Raw genomic sequence first — 18,642 nt, forward strand, 5'->3', positions numbered from 1 at the left:
AAAAAAAAAAAAAAAGAAAGAAAAAGAAAAGACCACAAGAATTATTGTTTTTCAGTTATGGATTACTCTTGTTAAAAATTTCTAATGTTCATAGGATTAAATAATTTATTTTTCAGTGAAACAGTTAAATTGGGGTTGTCAAGGATTGGCTGTAACAAGAAAGTTATAAAAGGGGTGCTGTTGTGATCCTACTGCTGTGTATGGTAGGTCTTTACTTACCATCAATAGGTTCTTGGAAACTGTGATTTAAGTGAATTGATATATAGCAAAACTACTTATTCCCTCAATGTTGTGATGAAACTAGGTTGAAGAAAATGACGTTCCTTAAGGACCAGCTATGTGTTATCTCGCTTAAAGTTTCAGTTTCCAAGAACTTACAGATATTAAGTGAGGAATTACTGAACTAGCATCTGGCTTCCTTTAATTTAGAGATTAGAGAAAAATGATCGTTGATCTTGCCATGATGCTCACTAAATTAAGCCAATAAATAGCTGTGGAGGTAATTAATTGACCTCCTTCAATCATACATTGACAGACATTTGTTAAATACTTACTCCTGGCCAGACGATACACTGAGCACCGATGATGATAAATGAGAGCAAATTTTAATTCAGCAACAGGTTTAAACACTGTTTCCTTCTACATGCAGGTCATAATCTTCCTTCCTCTGTGTTTTTTATATTCACTTTTTTTCCCAGTATGAGCTAGTTACTTCTCTTTAGGAAAGGGGTAATGTTTTTATAAATTAGCTTTTCAATGATCAATAGTTTGGGATAATATTGCATATTTTTTAGAAACTAATATATGACTTAATAAAGTCAACATTATAGCATATTTGGGGCTAAACTGACTCTTGAGAAGAAAAGACAGAAGTTTCAGAACACCAATAAGCAAAAGCCAGGAATCTAAATTTGATGCAGTAATAGACACATCTCATATTTGGAATATCTTACTGCTGATTTAGTATAGATCTGTACTCTGGTTACTTAAAAAATGTATGTGCTGAGACATTAAAATTCCCTTAAGTGTATTTTAAAACTCTAATAATTGACATCTTTCATACTTGACTAGCTAGATTTAGGAAAATTTGACCTGTATCAACTGGCCAGAGCGCTATTTTCTGATGATCTACGATTTATTTAAAATTATTAATGTTAATAGATAAATAAATTGGACTTTATCAAATTTTTTAAACTTTTATGCCTCAAAGAATTCTACCAAAAAAGTGAAAAGACAACCTACAGACTGGGAGAAAATATTTGCAAATTTATATTATTTCTGATAAGAGACTTGATCCAGAATATATAAAGAACTCTTACAGCTCAAAAGTAAAAGTAATTACCACTACTGAGTTTTAATAGTCCTACCTCTTCTGGTGTCCTCTTGAAACAAGATGTTTGCCCAGACATAGGGTAAGATGACGATTTAGGCCAGTTGCAAATCTCTAATTTTGCACAAGCTGAATGAGTTCATCCCAGCCATTCTCCTGGTCAGAAGGAAGTGATGGTGGCTATGGTGGCACTGAAGGCTCAGCCACCCCTTTGCCCTCTTTTCTGGCCTGGTCCCTCTTCTCTCCTCCAAGAGCACCATGCTATCCAGACAAGGTGGCCAGTCCTGTTGCTCCGCCAGACCACACTGTTCCACACCCTCCTTTCTCATGACGTTCCAGCCCTCTGGAATATGGGCTTCCCACCCTCCCATTCACCTACCCTCCTACCTGGTGAGCTTACTCTTTGATGCCTACCTCAAACCTAACTTGAAGAATTCGTGGCACCTTCATCTGAGTCTCATAGCATTTTTCTTATACCTCAGAGTAAACAATTACATGTCATTATATGGTATTTGTTTTAAGACTGTCTTCTTAGATAGCCTCTAAGTCCCTTGAGGGCAGGAACTATATCTCATTCATCTATTTGTCCTCAGTAGTATTCAGTGCCCAGCCATAGTAGGTGCTCAATAAATGTTTCAGTGGTTGAATCAGCCTGGGTGGAGCCTCATCTTTGAAGTGAAAGGTGGGGAGAGGTATAAATGGTTGCAAAGTACCTGCTTGACATGGGTCTGACTCTAGCTTGTATATTTCAAAGTAAGGAAAACAGAAACATATGCTGCAAATGAAGGCACTTTGTATTCCTAAGGGGAAGGACTTGGTGACCACACAGGTTCCCAGACTTAACCTTCAGATAGGAGAAACCTCTGCTAATTGCCAGCCGCTGCTGTCATGCTTGGGAGTGATTTGTATTTGGGTTTGCCTAGCCTGCCCCCTTACATGCTTGGGATTTAACCATCTGACAACTGATCCTGAATCATGAGCAATAAGCTTTCCATCCCTCCCAATGTCCCCTCCATCTAATCAGTTTGCCGCGAGCTCACAGCTTTCAGTGCATGCCATCGGAATGCCACACCTGACCGCTAGCTGCTTCTAACCCAGCTCCCCCTGAATTCAAATCTCTATGACGGAACACTAAACCTGATTATCACCTTTGCGAGCCAAGTTGATAAATTGAGTTTGTTTATTTTGTTTCTCCTTTTTGATGAACCTCCTTCCAGTCTGTTGTTTTGAATTTTTATTATGCTTGCTTTGTTTTCTTTGTTTCTCTTCCTTCTCTCATTTTGTTTTTTCCATTCTTCTCATTGGAGGCAATGAGCCGTCCAGCGGCCGGAACTCCCCTCTCCCTTACCGGCCAGACAGCCGCCCTCTAACTCCAACTTACGCTCAGGCCCCTAAACATTTCCATGTTCCAGGTAGGAGCTGACACAGTCTGTGTCTTGGTGTCCTGTCACAGTGTAGAATGTAGCCTTGTAACCTCGTCTCGTCTCATCTCTCATGCTCTTTTAATTGGGATGCACAGTTAACCCTAAATTGCAGGATCTGACCTAGGGGGCCTTTCAAAAGTTTTGTGTTAAATGCCAGGATTACGTTGAAGCTTTATGTCTTTTCAAATATTTTTTGGAGAGTGTGGGTAATGGGTAAAAGCAGTTGGGTTGTTTGTTTTGTTTTTTACTAAAAATTTAATTGTACCTTTTTATCATTGCCTTCTAAGATATCTTTCTGTGGTTTGCTGTCATTGACTAATTATCCTAATGGCAATCTAGTCATCCCGAAGATTGAACCACAGTATCACTTGAGAGAATACTTTTATATTTCCTGTTTTTCTCTAACATGGAGACTTTCTCCAAGGACTTTTCAGAGAGATGTAGAATTGGGTGAATTGGTTGGTCTTTCTGCAGTGCATAGCAGACTAGCCGCCTCCGTAGCACATGAAGATATCTTGCAATTTAGGCTTGGTGCTGCAAGCTTTGCTCTAGTAGTCACAAGCATTTGCTGTCATAATACAAATAGTAATTTGACATCAGAAACTGACAGACTCAGAGCCCGTTAATATAATATCTTAATGTTTAGAGTCAGCTCACTTTGTAAAGACAGGATTAACCATCAGAGGTAATAATATATTTCTCCCAGCAGTATATTGTTTTTTGCTTTTTTTAGCTACTGAAAGTAGTTTAATAAATTATCCATTATATTAATGTAAGTGTACATATTTAGAATCTATAATCATTTTTTTCTTTTGCTTCTAAACTTACCTAATTAAACAGAGGAAAGTTCACTGAGAGTTATATCACTTAGTTGGGACTGTCCTTTCTAAAAAAGTTTAATTGAATCTTAAAAATTAATATTCTCTATTTGGGATTTTTCACATAAAAATGCCCCACCTAGATACAGTGCCCAAGGTTTTGGGGAAACAGAAACCTTTTGAAATTTCCTGAGTATTTATAGCTAAACAAAATGGTTTCATAATCCAGTGGGGTCTTGTATAAATATATAAAGAGTATTTAGCATCTCTTTTCTTTTTCATTCATTCATTCTTTTTTTAAAAATTTGGCCCGTATAAATTAGGATTTGTTGAACATCCCATCAGCACACCAGGCTAGCCTTGCACATAAAAAGTTTCTATGTTTTTTTTTTTTTTTTAAAAAAAACTCTGGATTTTTCTACATTGCTTTCCACTGTTCCACTCATTAGTTGAAAAGTAAATTGAGCCACTGGTATCTACTGGGGGCTCAATTTCTAGACAGTAGCAATTTGGGGTTTTCCCCAAACTGGTTATGTCTTTCTCACCATAAAAGTACCTCCACTGCTTGTATTTCTTCCTGTTTTAATCCCTCTTTCAGTGAAGTGTGTATTTGAAATAAATGGCTTATGAGTTAATCACATCTTCATATATCTTAAGATGTATTACAAAGGCTTCCATAACACTTGTCTATAGTAAGCCGCTCATTTCTATTATAATTTTCTTTCAATAAACTCAATCTTTGTAATACAGAAATTAACCTTCTGAGTTATTTTTGTTCGAGATCTTCAGTTTGATTTGCCCCTTGATTGATCTGTTTTTCCCATCGCTGAACTGATTCCCATAATCACACACCTTTGCTTTTCATTTCCGCAGATCAAGGGATCAACATTTACCGAAAACCACCCATCTACAAACAGCATGGTAAAACCCACTTTCCTCCGCGTAGCTTTTAAATAGCAAAGTCAGCTGAACGTCTCCTTGCTGTCCTTTGAAAGTCTTTTCCTGCTGCTGCTTTTGAGAACCTGGGGCATCCAGCATAATTATACCTTTCTGGTCTACTAAGATGTAAATATTGTGAAATTGATTTTCCTGGATGGAGAGCACTTAGCTTGGTTAGAAAACTTCTAACCTGTTTCTGAGCCCATCAAACCATGTGTCATTCCATCCCTAGAGAAGGGGAAGTACTGGTCACACAGCAACTCACAAACATCCTAGTGAGACTTTTTTTTTTTGCCATCAAATATGGTCACCCTTTAAAATAAGTTTGATGAGACTAAAAACTAGTGAAAACCAGCCACCTAGAAAAGCTAATTTGACTGAGCCTTCGTCAACGTGGCTTTCCAGGTCTCCAGTTTCCTATTGGGCATGAAGATGTCTGCACAGTGGAGTGAACAGGATACAAGCTAACACAGAGGTCAAGGCCCTGGTCCCACTTTCTCCCTAAATGGCTCTGCGATGTCGTTTCTCTGTGCTTCCATTTTCTGTAAAAACAGTTAGATTAGTTTGTCTCTGAACTTCCCTGCAAACTAAGAATCACTAACGTGCATGTATAATTGTGTTTTCCTTTTTTTAACTCAGGAAATCACATGACTTTATGTAAATCACATTTTCATTAACCATCATTAAGTCTCTATAGACATATCTACCGTAAATCTTTGTGAAAAGAGCCAAAGCTGGTCTTCAGGTGATTTCAGGAAATTCTACACAAATTGTGCCTGGAAATTTGAAGGCTGCCTTTAGAATCCAGTTGACATTCATGAGTTCTTAAGAATCAGGATAACATGAGGCCAGGTGCAGTGGCTCAAGCCTCTAATCCCAGCACTGTGGGAGGCTGAGGTGGCTGGATCATTTGAGGTCAGAAATTCAAGACCAGCCTAACCAACTTGGTGAAACCCTGTCTCTATTTAAAATACAAAAAAAAAAAATAGCTGAGCGTGGTGGTGCATGCCTGTAATCTCAGCTACTTGGGAGGCTGAGGCAGGAGAATTGCGTGAACTCCAGAGGCAGAGGTTGTGGTGAGCTGAGATGGCACCACTGCACTCCAACCTGGGTGACAGAACAAGACTCCATTGCAAAGAAAATCAAACAAACAAAAAAAACCACGATGACATGAAAATCAAAAAATGTTGGAAATGCACAAATTTTAGGCCAAAATCCTGGGAAGACAAAGAGCAATGTCTGTATCGCAGTGGTTCTAGAGCTATGATTTTTTTTCTCATCTTTTTGTTGAGGCTTTAAACCATACGCTGGCTTTTTAAGTTTGTTAACATTGTTTTTTTTTTTTTTTTATGGTTTACTGTCTTACCACACACTCATTAACATATGAATGTTTAACCACTGACTTCACCAATTCTAATCCGTAAGTACTGTTCAAAGTCATCCTATTGTTAATTTAAGAATAAAATTATCAGAGTTTGATTTGTCAACTTAGAAACTTTGAAAATCCTATCTTTAAGTCCACGTCTCTGAAGAAAAACAATCAAATAACTAAAATTTAGGGAGATTGGACAATGTTATATTATTTGTTTGGAAGGGATTAATTGACTTCTTTTCATAATATTTACTTTAACTGAAGTCTTTCAGCCTGTTGTCATTAATTAAAAATAGCCCAGCCAGAGCAGCGCTTTGCAAAGGATGTTTTTGCAAAATAGCCATTCCATGCCAAAGACATAGTTCTTATGCCCAAAACTCACGTCTGTGCCCTGATGCATTTGAGAAATGCTAGATTTTAAATAAAGCCATACTTGTTCTTCACAGTGCAGAACTGAGAACGTCTCATATGCTGAGATGTTTTATCCATCTTTAAGAAGGGGATTTTGTATGTAGTGTTTTCCAAGCTGAAATTTTTTTTCTCATAATGTTACAGATTCAGAGAAACACTGTTTCATGCTTGGCCAAGACTTTACCTCCTAAACTGGGCACAGTGGCACACACCCAGAGTCTCAGCTCCTTCAGAGGCTGAAACGAGGAAACTGCTTGAGTACAGGAGTTGGAATCCAGCCTGCACAACGTTAGCTAGATTCTGTCTCCAAGGAAGGGAAAAAGACCACCCCTTTTTATCGGGTGACCTTTGTTGAGTTTTTAAGCAAATTGAAACCCAGAAGGTTACTCGAAAAATGGAGGACTTAGAGCTGGAGATTCAAAAGGTTATTTCCAGATTTTAAAATATGTAAGCCCAGAAGAAAAAAGTTATTTAAGGCATTATAAATACATTTTGAAATGTTTAGTAACATCCCAGGCCAGTTTGCAAAATTAGCCAAAATCAAGGTCTGTCCATTTAACCTGGTTTGTTTTGCTCCATCGCTGCAGGTTAGATTCAGGGCTCTATGCTGTGACTCCTCTAAGCATAACCATTAAGAACTTTGTAAACTAATATTGCTGCTAGTTCGACTTTGTTGTTTTAAAGTTGGATAACTCACTTGTGTGCACAGACCTTTGAACAAAACAATGAGTGGGCATGGCAAACAGAAGTTTCAATGCCAAATTCCTTCAAGCTGAAAGTGGATTTTCCAATTTCCTTTTCTCCTAGGACTCAAGGACACACATATATATAAAGTATATAAACATTAGAATGAACTGGACCAGACCAAGTGTGGTGGCCCAAGCCTGTAATCTCAGCACTTTGGGAGGCTAAAGCAGGCGGATCACCTGAGGTCAGGAGTTCAAGACCGGTCTGGCTAGGAGAAAGCCTGTCATGACTAAAAACGCAAAAATTAGCTGGGTGTGGTAACGTAGGCCTGTAATCCCAGCTACTTGGAAGGCTGAGGCAGGAGAATCGCTTAAACCCAAGAGACAGAGGTTGCTGTGAGCCGAGATCATGCCACTGCACTCCAGTCTGGGCAGCATAGTGAGACTCTGTCTTAAAATAATAATAATAACAAAGAATGAACTGGACCAATATATTTGTGGCTTCTTGCCCAAAGATGCAAAGCCAGCCAACCCTCTAATGATTAACAACTGCAGTTAAGTGACAGCATCCTATTTTCAACTTAGCTCTTTAATTTTAGATTACTAATGACTCTAGGAGAGTGTTATCCATTGGAACTTTCTATGAGGATGGAAATGTTCTATATCTGCACTGTCCAGTACAGTAGTCACTAATCACATGTGACTACTGAGGAGTTGAAATATGACTAGTGAAACTAAGGAGCTGAATTTTAATTTTATTAATTTTTTTTGTTTGTTTGTTTAAATAGCCTCATCTAACCAGTGCTGGGCAGCACAGCTCTAGAATAGGGTTTTTCAGATGTAGATCATGTGTAGAATGAAGCTTTGCTTCTGTTCTAAAGTAAGGAAATGAGTTGACTTGTCAATAGGTACCTCTGAGTGACTGAGCAATGGATAATGGTAAGAAACAGAACTTTCTGGAACTGAAGCTTTTGCCAGAGAACAAGAAAACTATGTAAATGAGGTTGTAGCACTATTGTCTTACAGACCAATAGCTAAGCAACCCTGATTCCCATCTAGATGCAGCTGCCTTGGCAGCCCAGAGCAAGTCCTCAGAAGATATCATCAAGTTTTCCAAGTTCCCAGCAGCCCAGGCACCAGACCCCAGCGAGACACCAAAGATTGAGACGGACCACTGGCCTGGTCCCCCCTCATTTGCCGCCGTAGGTATGCAACCGTCACAGCTAAACCAAAGAGACAAACTGCTAGGACAGCTCAAGATGACATGCTTAAAAACATGCAGTAAAATCTATCCTATCATGAAGATTTTAAAGAAAAGTATGACCAAGAGGTAGCATAGTAAAAAGAACTAATGTGGTATTAACTTGCGTACAAAACGCTTGAAAGTTACAAAAACACATCCACAGAGTCTTGTTCTAACCAAACCCACTGAAATCCAGAACTGGTCTAAAACCAATGGTTTGCATGGACTCTCAGAGTTAATACTGCAAAATCAGTAACTCTGTTGAGCATAATTGAGTCAAAGCCTTACGGCAAGAACGTCGTTCTATATAATTAGAGTCTAGTGGGTGAATTTACTGAACGTTTGTAGAAGCATGACTTCTTTCAGTTAAATTTGTTTTAGACTATTTCTGGGTTGTAGTTATAATTCTTAACAACCAATCTTAACACTGAAGCACTTTCATTTTTCTTTCGAGATCTTGTTCTCCATCATGAAAAAGAGCTATTGCAGAGAAGTAGGTGTTCTGAAATATTATCTATGTGAAGTTGTGTGATTTTACATCTACCATCTTCATGAATTCTGTGCTAAAATGTCATATTTCAGCTGTTCCATTCTTTGCTTTATGCTTTCCAATTATGTCTCTGTCTTTAGTATATTCTCAGTAGTGAACTCACTTGGCCTAAAAAGAAGTATTAGCAAATCCAGAAGCTAATACTGAAAATTGAGTGAGTCAGCTTTACAAAGATAGGATCTTATTACATTTTTGCTGACAGCCTAAAAGGCCTTCAATTTTCCAAAATGTTCTCATCTTCATTGTGTTATTTTTTTATCAAGTTATTTTTGGATTATCTTTCACAGCAGTACATGTGGATTTTAAATCAACTGATATTTATAGAAAGAATTTAAGGAAAATCTACCTCCTAACTTTATTATTCGCAAGTGTTCTATACATTGTGTTAATGAAATTTATCTAGTCCTTGCAAACGTGTGTCTGTTGAGTTCCATTAGTGTAAACTAAAGAGAGAAACTTCACATTGACATTTGTAATTGTAAGGACTAAGAACCAGTCATCAGTTTTTCTGTGCCAATCCATGCCCTCCAGGAAGTTCTTGAGGCCTCTAGGGTGTTAGTTTAGCAAATTCCTTACTGGGGACATTAAAGCAGCTAAATTTTGGAAAGAGGAAGAATTAAGTTTTTGTCATTGAATTTATTACCACTAATAGTTTAAAGCTCTTTCGGATTCCAAAAGGAAAATGCTGAAAACTAAGACTATTAGTTAAAGTTTATTTTGATTAGATTAGCAAACTTTCCTGTTTCCTCCCACAGCCAGAGTAATCCAAGCAATTTAGGAAAAACAATAATTATCTTAACTTCCCAACCATTCGGACAGATTCCTCCTTTTCTTTCTCTGTCTCCCCTTTTCCAGAAAGCTAAAAAAAAATTGCATACAATTTACTATATTGCTCCAAAGTAACATGGGAGACGTATTAATGCTTTTTATTTATCTAATAGTATAAAACTCTTTTGTGACCACTTTTCAAAGGATGAGAAAAAGAAAACTTTAGAGACCCATTTCTTGAAATAAATAGTAAAAGTATGCTTTCTATTGAATTTACTAGTCATAGAAGACAGAGTGATAGTACCATAAAATTGTAAATATTCAGAAAAAGAGAAAACTACAAGATTTGAACACAAAACAATGATATCTTACTTATCTCTTGGTATGTAGATAAATTTGCATTTCTTTCTGTTTGAAAATTGAGGCTGGGTGTGGTGGCTCACACCTGTAATCCCAGCATTTGGGGAGGTCAAGGCAGGAAGATTAGTTGAGCTCTGGAGTTGGAGATCAGCCTGGGCAATATAGAGAGACCATATGTCTGTAAAAAATATTTAAAAATCAGTAGAGTGTGGTGGCAGACACCTGTGGTCCCAGCTATCCAGGTGGGTGAGGTGGGAGGATTGCCTAAGCCTGGAGGTGGAGGCTGCAGTGAGCCATTATTGTATTACTGTACTCCAGCCTGGGCAACAGAGTGAAACCTTGTCTCAAAAAAGAAAGGAAAAGAAATTGACATGAAAGACATCAAAATAACAACTGGAGATGCCCTTCCCATTTACTAACATGGACTTAGATGCAATTGCAGCAGCAAACACAGTTCTAATTGAGCAGGCTCCTTGGGAGGCCAAAATTCAGGCCTTCCTTGCATCAGACATTGACCTGGCTTGCCACACGGGGCCCTATTCTTGAGAAACCAGTGGGTAGTGCTGAATTGGTGGCGGGCATTTTTTTTTCATTTGTTATTTACTTAAAAGTGTTAAAGACCACTGCTGACCTTGCCAGCTTAACAAATTGAACACAGTTGGACTAGCCCGTTAAGATTCCCTTGTCTTGGGGCTGATGTGAGAAGTTGTCTTTGCTGTGGAATTAGGACCTGACATGAGACGCAGATCTAGTGGCAGAGAGGAAGATGATGAGGAACTTCTGAGACGCCGGCAGCTTCAAGAAGAGCAATTAATGAAGGTTTGTCCTTAAACTACCTTGCTGTTGTCTTCAATTCCAGTCACATAAGGCCTATATTTTTTGAATGACTGCTACGTACAAATCACCTAGATAGGCAAGAAGTGGTCTGGTCTTCAAGGGGCTTGTAGTCTGGTAGGCAAGACAAGACAGGTGTCTATTAATGGTAACTAGAATATGACAGAATACGTGCTGGGCTGTAGAGGAGATGGCACTGATGCTGGAGGTCAGAGGGAAGTGGAAGGCTTGGGATTTTGTGGGAAGGAAAGTGAGACCGCATGGGGGTGTGTACAGTGCGCGTGTTGGAAGGCTGCTGGAGAGCCAAGTAGAGCAACGTGGTGTCCACCTAGGCTCTGCTGAAGGAATGATTGTGGGATTGAGCATTGCTCCAAGTCTTTTCCCAGGATATGGGCCAGGAGAAAAGGAATGAAAGGAACTGCCAGCATGAAGGGCTCCTCCTTTCTATAGCAAGGGCCTGCAGCATCCCAGAAGGATAGTTAGTTATAAACTCTCCTACCAATCAGGAGGCTACTGAATCCTTGGAAATGATGTTTACTAAGCACATAGGAAATGCACATGATTATTAGTCAAAAGATTCAAAGTTGCATTTATAGTATGATCTCAGTTTTATATGTATGTATACAAAAATATTAGATAGATACAAATCAAAAGATAAGCATGCTATTTATGAGTGACCTATCATGGGTTACTCTTCTTTTCTTCTAGATTTTCCAAAATCTGTAAAATGAGCATGTATTACCTTTATTTCTTGTTTTTAAATAAATCAAGACAACTTCTTTTTAAAGAATACCACCCCCAGTCTCCCCTTTCCACCTCAAAAGTCCACACCCACTCACACATGCCTTCTGAGGTCTCCTGGCTCTTTAGGGAGGGCAGAGGAAGGAAAACATTCTTCTAACATAGAGCCTGACGTAGGGAAATGGAGCTTTGAAACTGAAAGGGTTAAGGGGGTCTAGGGCCCCAAACTTGACCTACCTCTTCAGGAGCCGCCAGCCTCTGGGAACACTTGCATTCAGGCCCTCCAGCCTGAAGAACTTCTTGTGGGATCTGCTAAAAAGAAACTGCAGTTCAATGAAGGTAATTGCAGGCTTTGCTTTTTTTTTTTTTTTCTTTTTTCTTTTTTCTTTTTTCTGTGAATAGCTTAACTCAGGCCTGGGACAGTTGATATTGAAAGAAGAGATGGAGAAAGAGAGCCGAGAAAGGTCATCTCTGTTAGCCAGTCGCTATGATTCACCCATCAACTCAGGTGAGCAACAAATCCCCCAACCTTCCCTGATTTGAGAGCCAGCCACCTGCCTGCAAGGAAGCCACCTTGACTGTTCACTTGTGGTAGAACCTACAAAGAGTATTCCCTGGGAAAGGAAGTTTGGGAAACCCACTCTGTGTCTTCTAGAAATGGGGGAGCCCTTGGAGGTTCTCACGATCCATGAACGCCAATCCCCATGTACTAGGTTTGTCTTCTAGAACACTCATCCCCAAGGGAAGCAGCAAGAGGAAATCCTCTAAAAAACATGATGCTTTTTTTTTTCTTTTAAGAGAACATGAACAAGACATTTTCTAAGCTTTGTGATTTTATATTAATATCTTCACTGGTGCAGTGGCTCACATCTGTAATCCCAACACTTTGGGAGGCCGAGGCAGGCGGATCACCTGAGGTCAGGAGTTCAAGATCAACCTGGCCAACATGGTGACACCCCATCTCTACTAAAAATACAGAAATTATCCAGGCATAGTGGTAGGTGCCTGTAATCTCAGCTACTTGGGAGGCTGAGGCAGGAGAATCCCTCAAACCTGGGAGGCAGAGGTTGCGGTGAGCTGAGATCGCACCATTGCACTCCAGTCTGGGCAGCAAGAGTAAAATTCCTTCCAAAAAAAACCTTCAAGAACTGAGAATGAACAGTGTTTTTGATACTTTTGAAGAAGATGACTTACATCCTGGACTGAAATAGGCTATCAGTGTATTTTCCCCTGCCTCTATTTGTCATAAGACAATTCTCTGTTAACCCACAAGATTTCTTCTCCTGTATTCTGAGCCAGAGCATAATTTTCTCCTCTAAGAGTTCCTTTAAAAATGCATTTAGGACCGGGCACTCTGGCTCACACCTATAACCCCAGCACTTTGGGAGGCCGAGGAGGCGGATCACTTGAGGTCAGGAGTTCGAGACCAGCCAGACCAACATGGAGAAACTCCGTCTCTACTAAAAATACAAAATTAGCGGGGGATGGCAGAACATGCCTTTAGTCCCAGCTACTCAGGAGGCCTGAGGCAGGAGAATTGCCTGAACCTGGGAGGCAGAGGTTGCGGTGAGCCAAGATCGCGCCACTGTGCTCCAGCCTGGGTAACAAGAACGAAACTCTCTCAAAAACAAAACAAAACAAAATGCATTTAATGTTCACTCCATGCAAGCACTTTTGCTAAACATTTTATTTAATGTTCACAACATGCGAATGAAGTAGATGTGGTTGTTATTAACAACTACAGCGTTTTCATCTCTATTTTATAAATCAGGAGACGGATATAGAAATTGAGTTAACATACCCAATGTCACACTGCCAATAATTAGCAAGACTAGAATTTAGAAGTCCACATATTATAACCCCGGAGCCCACACCCTTACCTGGAATTCCTGCTACCCTTCATAGATGCCTCACTGGCATTGATCTTGGATTCGGTGGTTTACAAATCTTTAGATAGTTTCTTCTAATTCTGAGATTCTGCTCTATAAGAATGTATAACATTATACCTACATAGATCAAGAAATGAAGAATTCGGAAAAGTTCAACACCATGTCCAGAGATACAGAGGTATGGAGTTGCAGAAGCAGAATTCAAGCCCAGGGCTGCTCCCGCAAGAGCCCAGCAGCCTGTGAGGCTTCCATGCAACTGACAGATACCCTATATCAGGTGTCCCAGGAGTCCAACTGTAGTTGGCTGGTAGATCGTGGTAACGTACAGGGTTGGCCTCCAGTTCAGTTACTGCTACTGTATCCACTGGGGCGTGGGCTAATGTATTCAGATATCTCTGATTTACATCCTTGTCAGCTGTTTAGAATCTTACTAACCTTTGGCAAGATATTTTTCTTAGCCCCTATTTCTCCTTCTGTAATATGGAACTAATAATAATAGTGTTATTAGGGTTGGATTGAAGATTCAAAGAAATAAAGCATGCTGTGCACTTAGCGCCATGCCAGAGCTGTAGGAAGCCCTGCCAGCTTCAGCACCCACTCAACTGCATGGACTCGGCCTTCTCTCCTTAATCATCTCACTGTTGACCCAATCCTTGCAAATATGGTGGCAATTTTTGAACATTTGGGCCCACTATGACTTGAATTCTTTTGGTATCTTCTATTCTGTGAGGTAGAAAAGACTGCCAATTTCATTAAAGAATTGGACTTCTGGCTGGGCGCGGTGGCTCACGCCTGTAATCCCAGCACTTTGGGAGGCTGAGGCAGGAGAATCACTTGAACTCGGGAGGTAAAGTGTGCAGTGAGCTAAGATGACACTATTGCACTCCAGCATGGGCTATAGAGTGAGACTCTGTTAAAAAAAAAAAAAAAATTGGACTTCCGAACTTCTGATTTCCTAACAATTGGTTTTTTACTTTTTTCTTTCTCAGCTTCACATATTCCATCATCTAAAACTGCATCTCTCCCTGGCTATGGAAGAAATGGGCTCCATCGGGTAAGATTTCTCCCTGATTAGTTGTTTCTTGCTTTATTCCCACCTCGGCCCTGGTTGAAGTATTGACATATTGCCTGAATACGTCTGACTCTTGATTTCAGTATTGGAACATAATGAAAATTTTAACCTCCCTGGTTTATCTGGTAAGTTAGTTTGAGTTACAGGCAAAATAAAATATTTCTATGGAGAGAATGAGAAATTAACTTTAGATAAAGGAATGGCCTGTGTGTGCTTAAGGGAAAACTATATTATAAAACTGTATGGCAAATATTTTTACAATGAAACAAAAAGTAATTATTTGAGCCATTATCTCTGCTGTAAAAAGATATAAGAATGTGTATTATAACCATCCTCCTTACAAAAGCTAGAATATAATTATGTAACTATGTAGGGAAATGCATTTTTATTTATCGGCAAGAGATCCCCGCTTACGAAGAGCCTGCTGAGCGGTGGTGTTAGTATACTACCAAAGACAAAGAGAGGTCGTCGCAGTAGAAGAATAATAGGGAAAAAAAATGATCAAGGTCCCGGAATTTAGCTTGGGAAGAATTCCTAGGATTTTGTAAACCCTTTCTTCCTTTTCACTTGACTCAAAAACAATCACTATGGAGATTTCCTAATAATTGTTTTTCCTCATTTCAGCCTGTTTCTACCGACTTCGCTCAGTATAACAGCTACGGGGATGTCAGCGGGGGAGTTCGAGGTGAGACTCCTATAGCCAGGCCGAGCGTGGCCACATCTTCCCTCGAGGCTGAGGTTCATGAGAGCCAAGTATACTGGCTGTGTTCACGCTGTATTGCATCCTTAGAGTAGGCTCACACCTGTCTTCTGTGAGCTAATAGGGCAATAATTCACATAATGTCAAAGACTAATGAAATCAAACTAAGAAATGAGTTCGTGAGAATTCATTCATTACTCATACTAGGTGCTGAGCACTCTGTCAGATACCTAGACACCAGGCATGGTGGCTCACACCTGCAATCCCAACATTTTGGGAGGCTGAGACAGAAGATTATTTGAGGCCAGAAGTTCTAGGCTAGCCTGGGCAACAAAGCGAGGCCTGTCTCTACCAACAACAACAAAATATATATATAATAATTAGCTGGTGGCACATGCCTATAGTCCCAGCTACTTGGGAGGCTGAGGCAGGAGGATTGCTTAAGCCCAGGAATTTAAGGCTGCAGTGAGCTATGATCATGCCACTGCACTACAGCCTGGATGACAGAGCAAGATGCTGTCTCTTCGAAAAAAAAAAAAAAAAGGAACTAGAGGTACAACAATAAGTGAGACATGGCCTCTGCCCTCAAAATACATGTGGCAGGAAGAAAGAAGGTCTGTGTGATAAACGTTATGATCAGAGATCCCAAGAGAAGGAAGCAGTAAGTACCTTTAGGTGGTCAGCAAAAGCTTCCAGGGGAAAAGGATGTTTTAACTGTTAACTCACACTGGAGCAGGCATTTCCTGGCTTCAGGGAGGCTGACGGGTAACACGTGCAGAGTCTGGGAGCAGAAAGAGAACATGGTTTATAGGGAGAATATGTTGGGAATTTCAGTAGAATATAGTCTCTCTATTAATGGTTCCATGTTTTGCCATGGCCTTTTCCTTATGATATTTTCTTTTCCTTTCCTTTTCAGATTACCAGGTATGGAACACTTTGTCTTTCTTGAATTGGCCATACCAGCAGAACAGCCATTTTCCATTCCAAACTGCCGGCCCCAAGGCAGCAGTTTCTGTTGAGAAGATGCTTGCTGTGGTTGATCTGTCTAATTATTAGTCCATAGCTGTGAAGAGCAGGCATGCTTGCTGCCTGGGTCATGCTGTCCCCGTAGGCCTTGGGGATACCACATGAGCCAAGCCAGGTCTAGGGGGACTCTCTTGCTTTGGCCTTGGAGAGTCTTCTCTGGGGTGGAAGTGGACCAGCATCAGGGGTCTGCTCATATACAGTTTTTCTTCTTTTACTTATAATCTCTTAGTGCTTTAGTCCGCCTTTCTCCTGCGTGTTCTCAAATGAAAAGACACTGATGTCTTAGCCAACAGGAGAGAGCAGTTTGCTCTCATTGCAGACTTTCTCACTAAAGCCTAAATCTTGTAAAACAAAACAAAACAAAACAAAAAATGTGATAGAGAATAGGAAAAGAGGAAAAATGCAGAGAAAATCAAGATTAAAGATAAGAAATTAACAATAATAGACTTGGCCGTCTTTTAAATGTACCATATACTTTAATTCATGGAGCCTAGTTCAGGAATTAGTCCATAGCTATTGAGCCAAGATCTCTCCCTAACTTGATTGCAAAAGAGCTGTATTCCTGCTCTTATTCATCAAGAATCTCATTTCGAAAACTACATAGTCATCTAGATGACACAAATGAAATCGTGGTTAGGACTGGAGACCCACTAGGGAGTTGGGAGCCAAAGAGTGCTCCCTTCAGTCCCCCAGGTTACCTCATGCCCCACCTCGAACCGGCATCTCTGTTGCAGACGCTTCCAGATGGCCACATGCCTGCAATGAGAATGGACCGAGGAGTGTCTATGCCCAACATGTTGGAGCCAAAGGTAAGTGCAGCTGTTCTCTTTCCTCTCATATGGGAATGACGTAACACCCTAAACAGATTTCATGTTCTGTCTCTTCCTCATTCTCAAACTGTTATAGGCTGGTGTGTTCTGGCGAGCCATGTCATGAATATGCACCTTGCCCACAGCAGGTCAGCAGGCTCAACCCTTACAGGGCATGGTGCTGTGTGTTCACAGTGAGGCACCAGTCCCTCTCTCCCTATGACTGAGGTGTTTCCTTGGCTTCTGCCATGTGCATTGCAGAGCATATCCAGTGTTGACAGGAGCGGGCACAGACTACTCCATGTAGGGTGACCAACGTGTCCATGTTTGCCAGAACTTTCCCTGTTTCAGCACTGAAAGCCCTGCATTTCAAGAACCTCAGTCCTGGGCACACTGGGATGCCTGGCCACCTGAGCTCCAGAACAGCCCGTTCTTTCAGAGGTGTGCGAGCGCTTGCACTCCCAGATGACCATAACCAGGGCTTATTTCAGTATGTCAGTTGCCAGAGCATTGCTTCTGGGCCTGCCTGCCCCCATCGATTCATGAGCTAGTCATGGAACAAGATCATTAACTCCAGCACAGAGGCGCCCTGCCCTGTGACAGCATCGAGTAACACCTTGGCTGGGCACAGTGGCTCATGCCTGTAATCCCAGCACTTTGGAAGGCCAAGGCAGGTGGATTTGAGGAATTCAAGACCAGCCTGGGCAACATGGCAAAATCCCATCTCTACTAAAACTACAAAAAAATTGCTGGGCATGACGACATGTGCCTATAGTCCCAGCTACTCAGGAGGCTGGGGAAGGAGGATCACCTAGGCCCAGGAGATTGAGGCAGCAGTGAGTTGTGATTACACCACTGCATCCAGCCTGGGCACCGGAGCGAGACCCTGTCTCAAAAACAAAAAACAACAACAAAAACAACAAAAAAACATGTGCCTGTAATTTCCATTATCTTCTAATGTTTACCTTCATCCCAATACATCATAAGTTAGTGTTCTGCCACTCAATGAAGCCCTCCTAAAATTCAGTGCTACCTGAGACCCTGGTGGAAAGTTGAGAATGTCTAAGATTTTGTCCCTGTCCCCTGGAAACTGGAGCTTCCACTGGCCTTGCGGGAGGAAGACCCATCACTCAGATTCTCTTATGGTAGTCTCTTGGAAGCTCTGTCTTGGGAGTACTACATTTTAGGTGGATTCTGCTTGTTAATAAAATGGACTGTGGTGTTCTAGAAGAGGTGTTTTCTTTCTTCTCAGATATTTCCATATGAAATGCTCATGGTGACCAACAGAGGGCGAAACAAAATCCTAAGAGAGGTGGACAGAACCAGGCTGGAGGTAAAACAAAACAGGAAAATATGGTCCCAACTGCAGATCCCTGTGCAATTCCCCCAACTCTCCCCTAAGCAATGTTTTATTTCTTCAGTGAAAAAAAAGCAAAAAAGTCACCCTCATGGCATAGGTAGAACTAAGAAGTAACTTTGGGGAAAAAAAATGCAGGTTTACACTTAGATCAGCATAAAAATGCCTGGTAGTATCCAGAAGAATGACCCAGGAAGTGGGCGCAGTGGCTCACACCCGTAACCCTAACACTTTGGAAGGCCAAGGTGGGCAGATCACTTGTGGTCAGGAGTTTGAGACCAGCCTGGCCAACATGGTGAAACCCTGTCTCTAC

At 40.7% G+C, this 18,642-nt stretch overlaps 1 protein-coding gene across 30 annotated transcripts in view; it reads left to right on the top strand.

Annotated features, from left to right (window-relative positions):
- ABLIM1 (actin binding LIM protein 1) overlaps window positions 1-18,642 on the top strand; it is a 344,682-nt gene that overhangs the window by 323,388 nt on the left and 2,652 nt on the right. For 9 of the 30 annotated variants that reach the window (XM_037743984.1, XM_017543826.2, XM_037743981.1 and 6 more), the window contains 10 exons: window positions 2,638-2,742; window positions 4,446-4,493; window positions 8,040-8,186; window positions 10,629-10,720; window positions 11,879-11,984; window positions 14,355-14,419; window positions 15,062-15,122; window positions 16,054-16,061; window positions 16,898-16,972; window positions 18,225-18,305. In XM_037743984.1, the coding sequence (XP_037599912.1) occupies window positions 2,638-2,742; window positions 4,446-4,493; window positions 8,040-8,186; window positions 10,629-10,720; window positions 11,879-11,984; window positions 14,355-14,419; window positions 15,062-15,122; window positions 16,054-16,061; window positions 16,898-16,972; window positions 18,225-18,305 (788 nt within the window). The remainder of the gene's footprint in view (window positions 1-2,637; window positions 2,743-4,445; window positions 4,494-8,039; window positions 8,187-10,628; window positions 10,721-11,878; window positions 11,985-14,354; window positions 14,420-15,061; window positions 15,123-16,053; window positions 16,062-16,897; window positions 16,973-18,224; window positions 18,306-18,642) is intronic. The other 21 variants (XM_017543845.2, XM_037743986.1, XM_017543832.2 and 18 more) reach the window with 6 other exon arrangements.

This window comes from Cebus imitator, unplaced genomic scaffold (assembly GCF_001604975.1).
Source record: "Cebus imitator isolate Cc_AM_T3 unplaced genomic scaffold, Cebus_imitator-1.0 Scaffold161, whole genome shotgun sequence".
Taxonomy (NCBI): Eukaryota; Metazoa; Chordata; class Mammalia; order Primates; family Cebidae; genus Cebus; species Cebus imitator.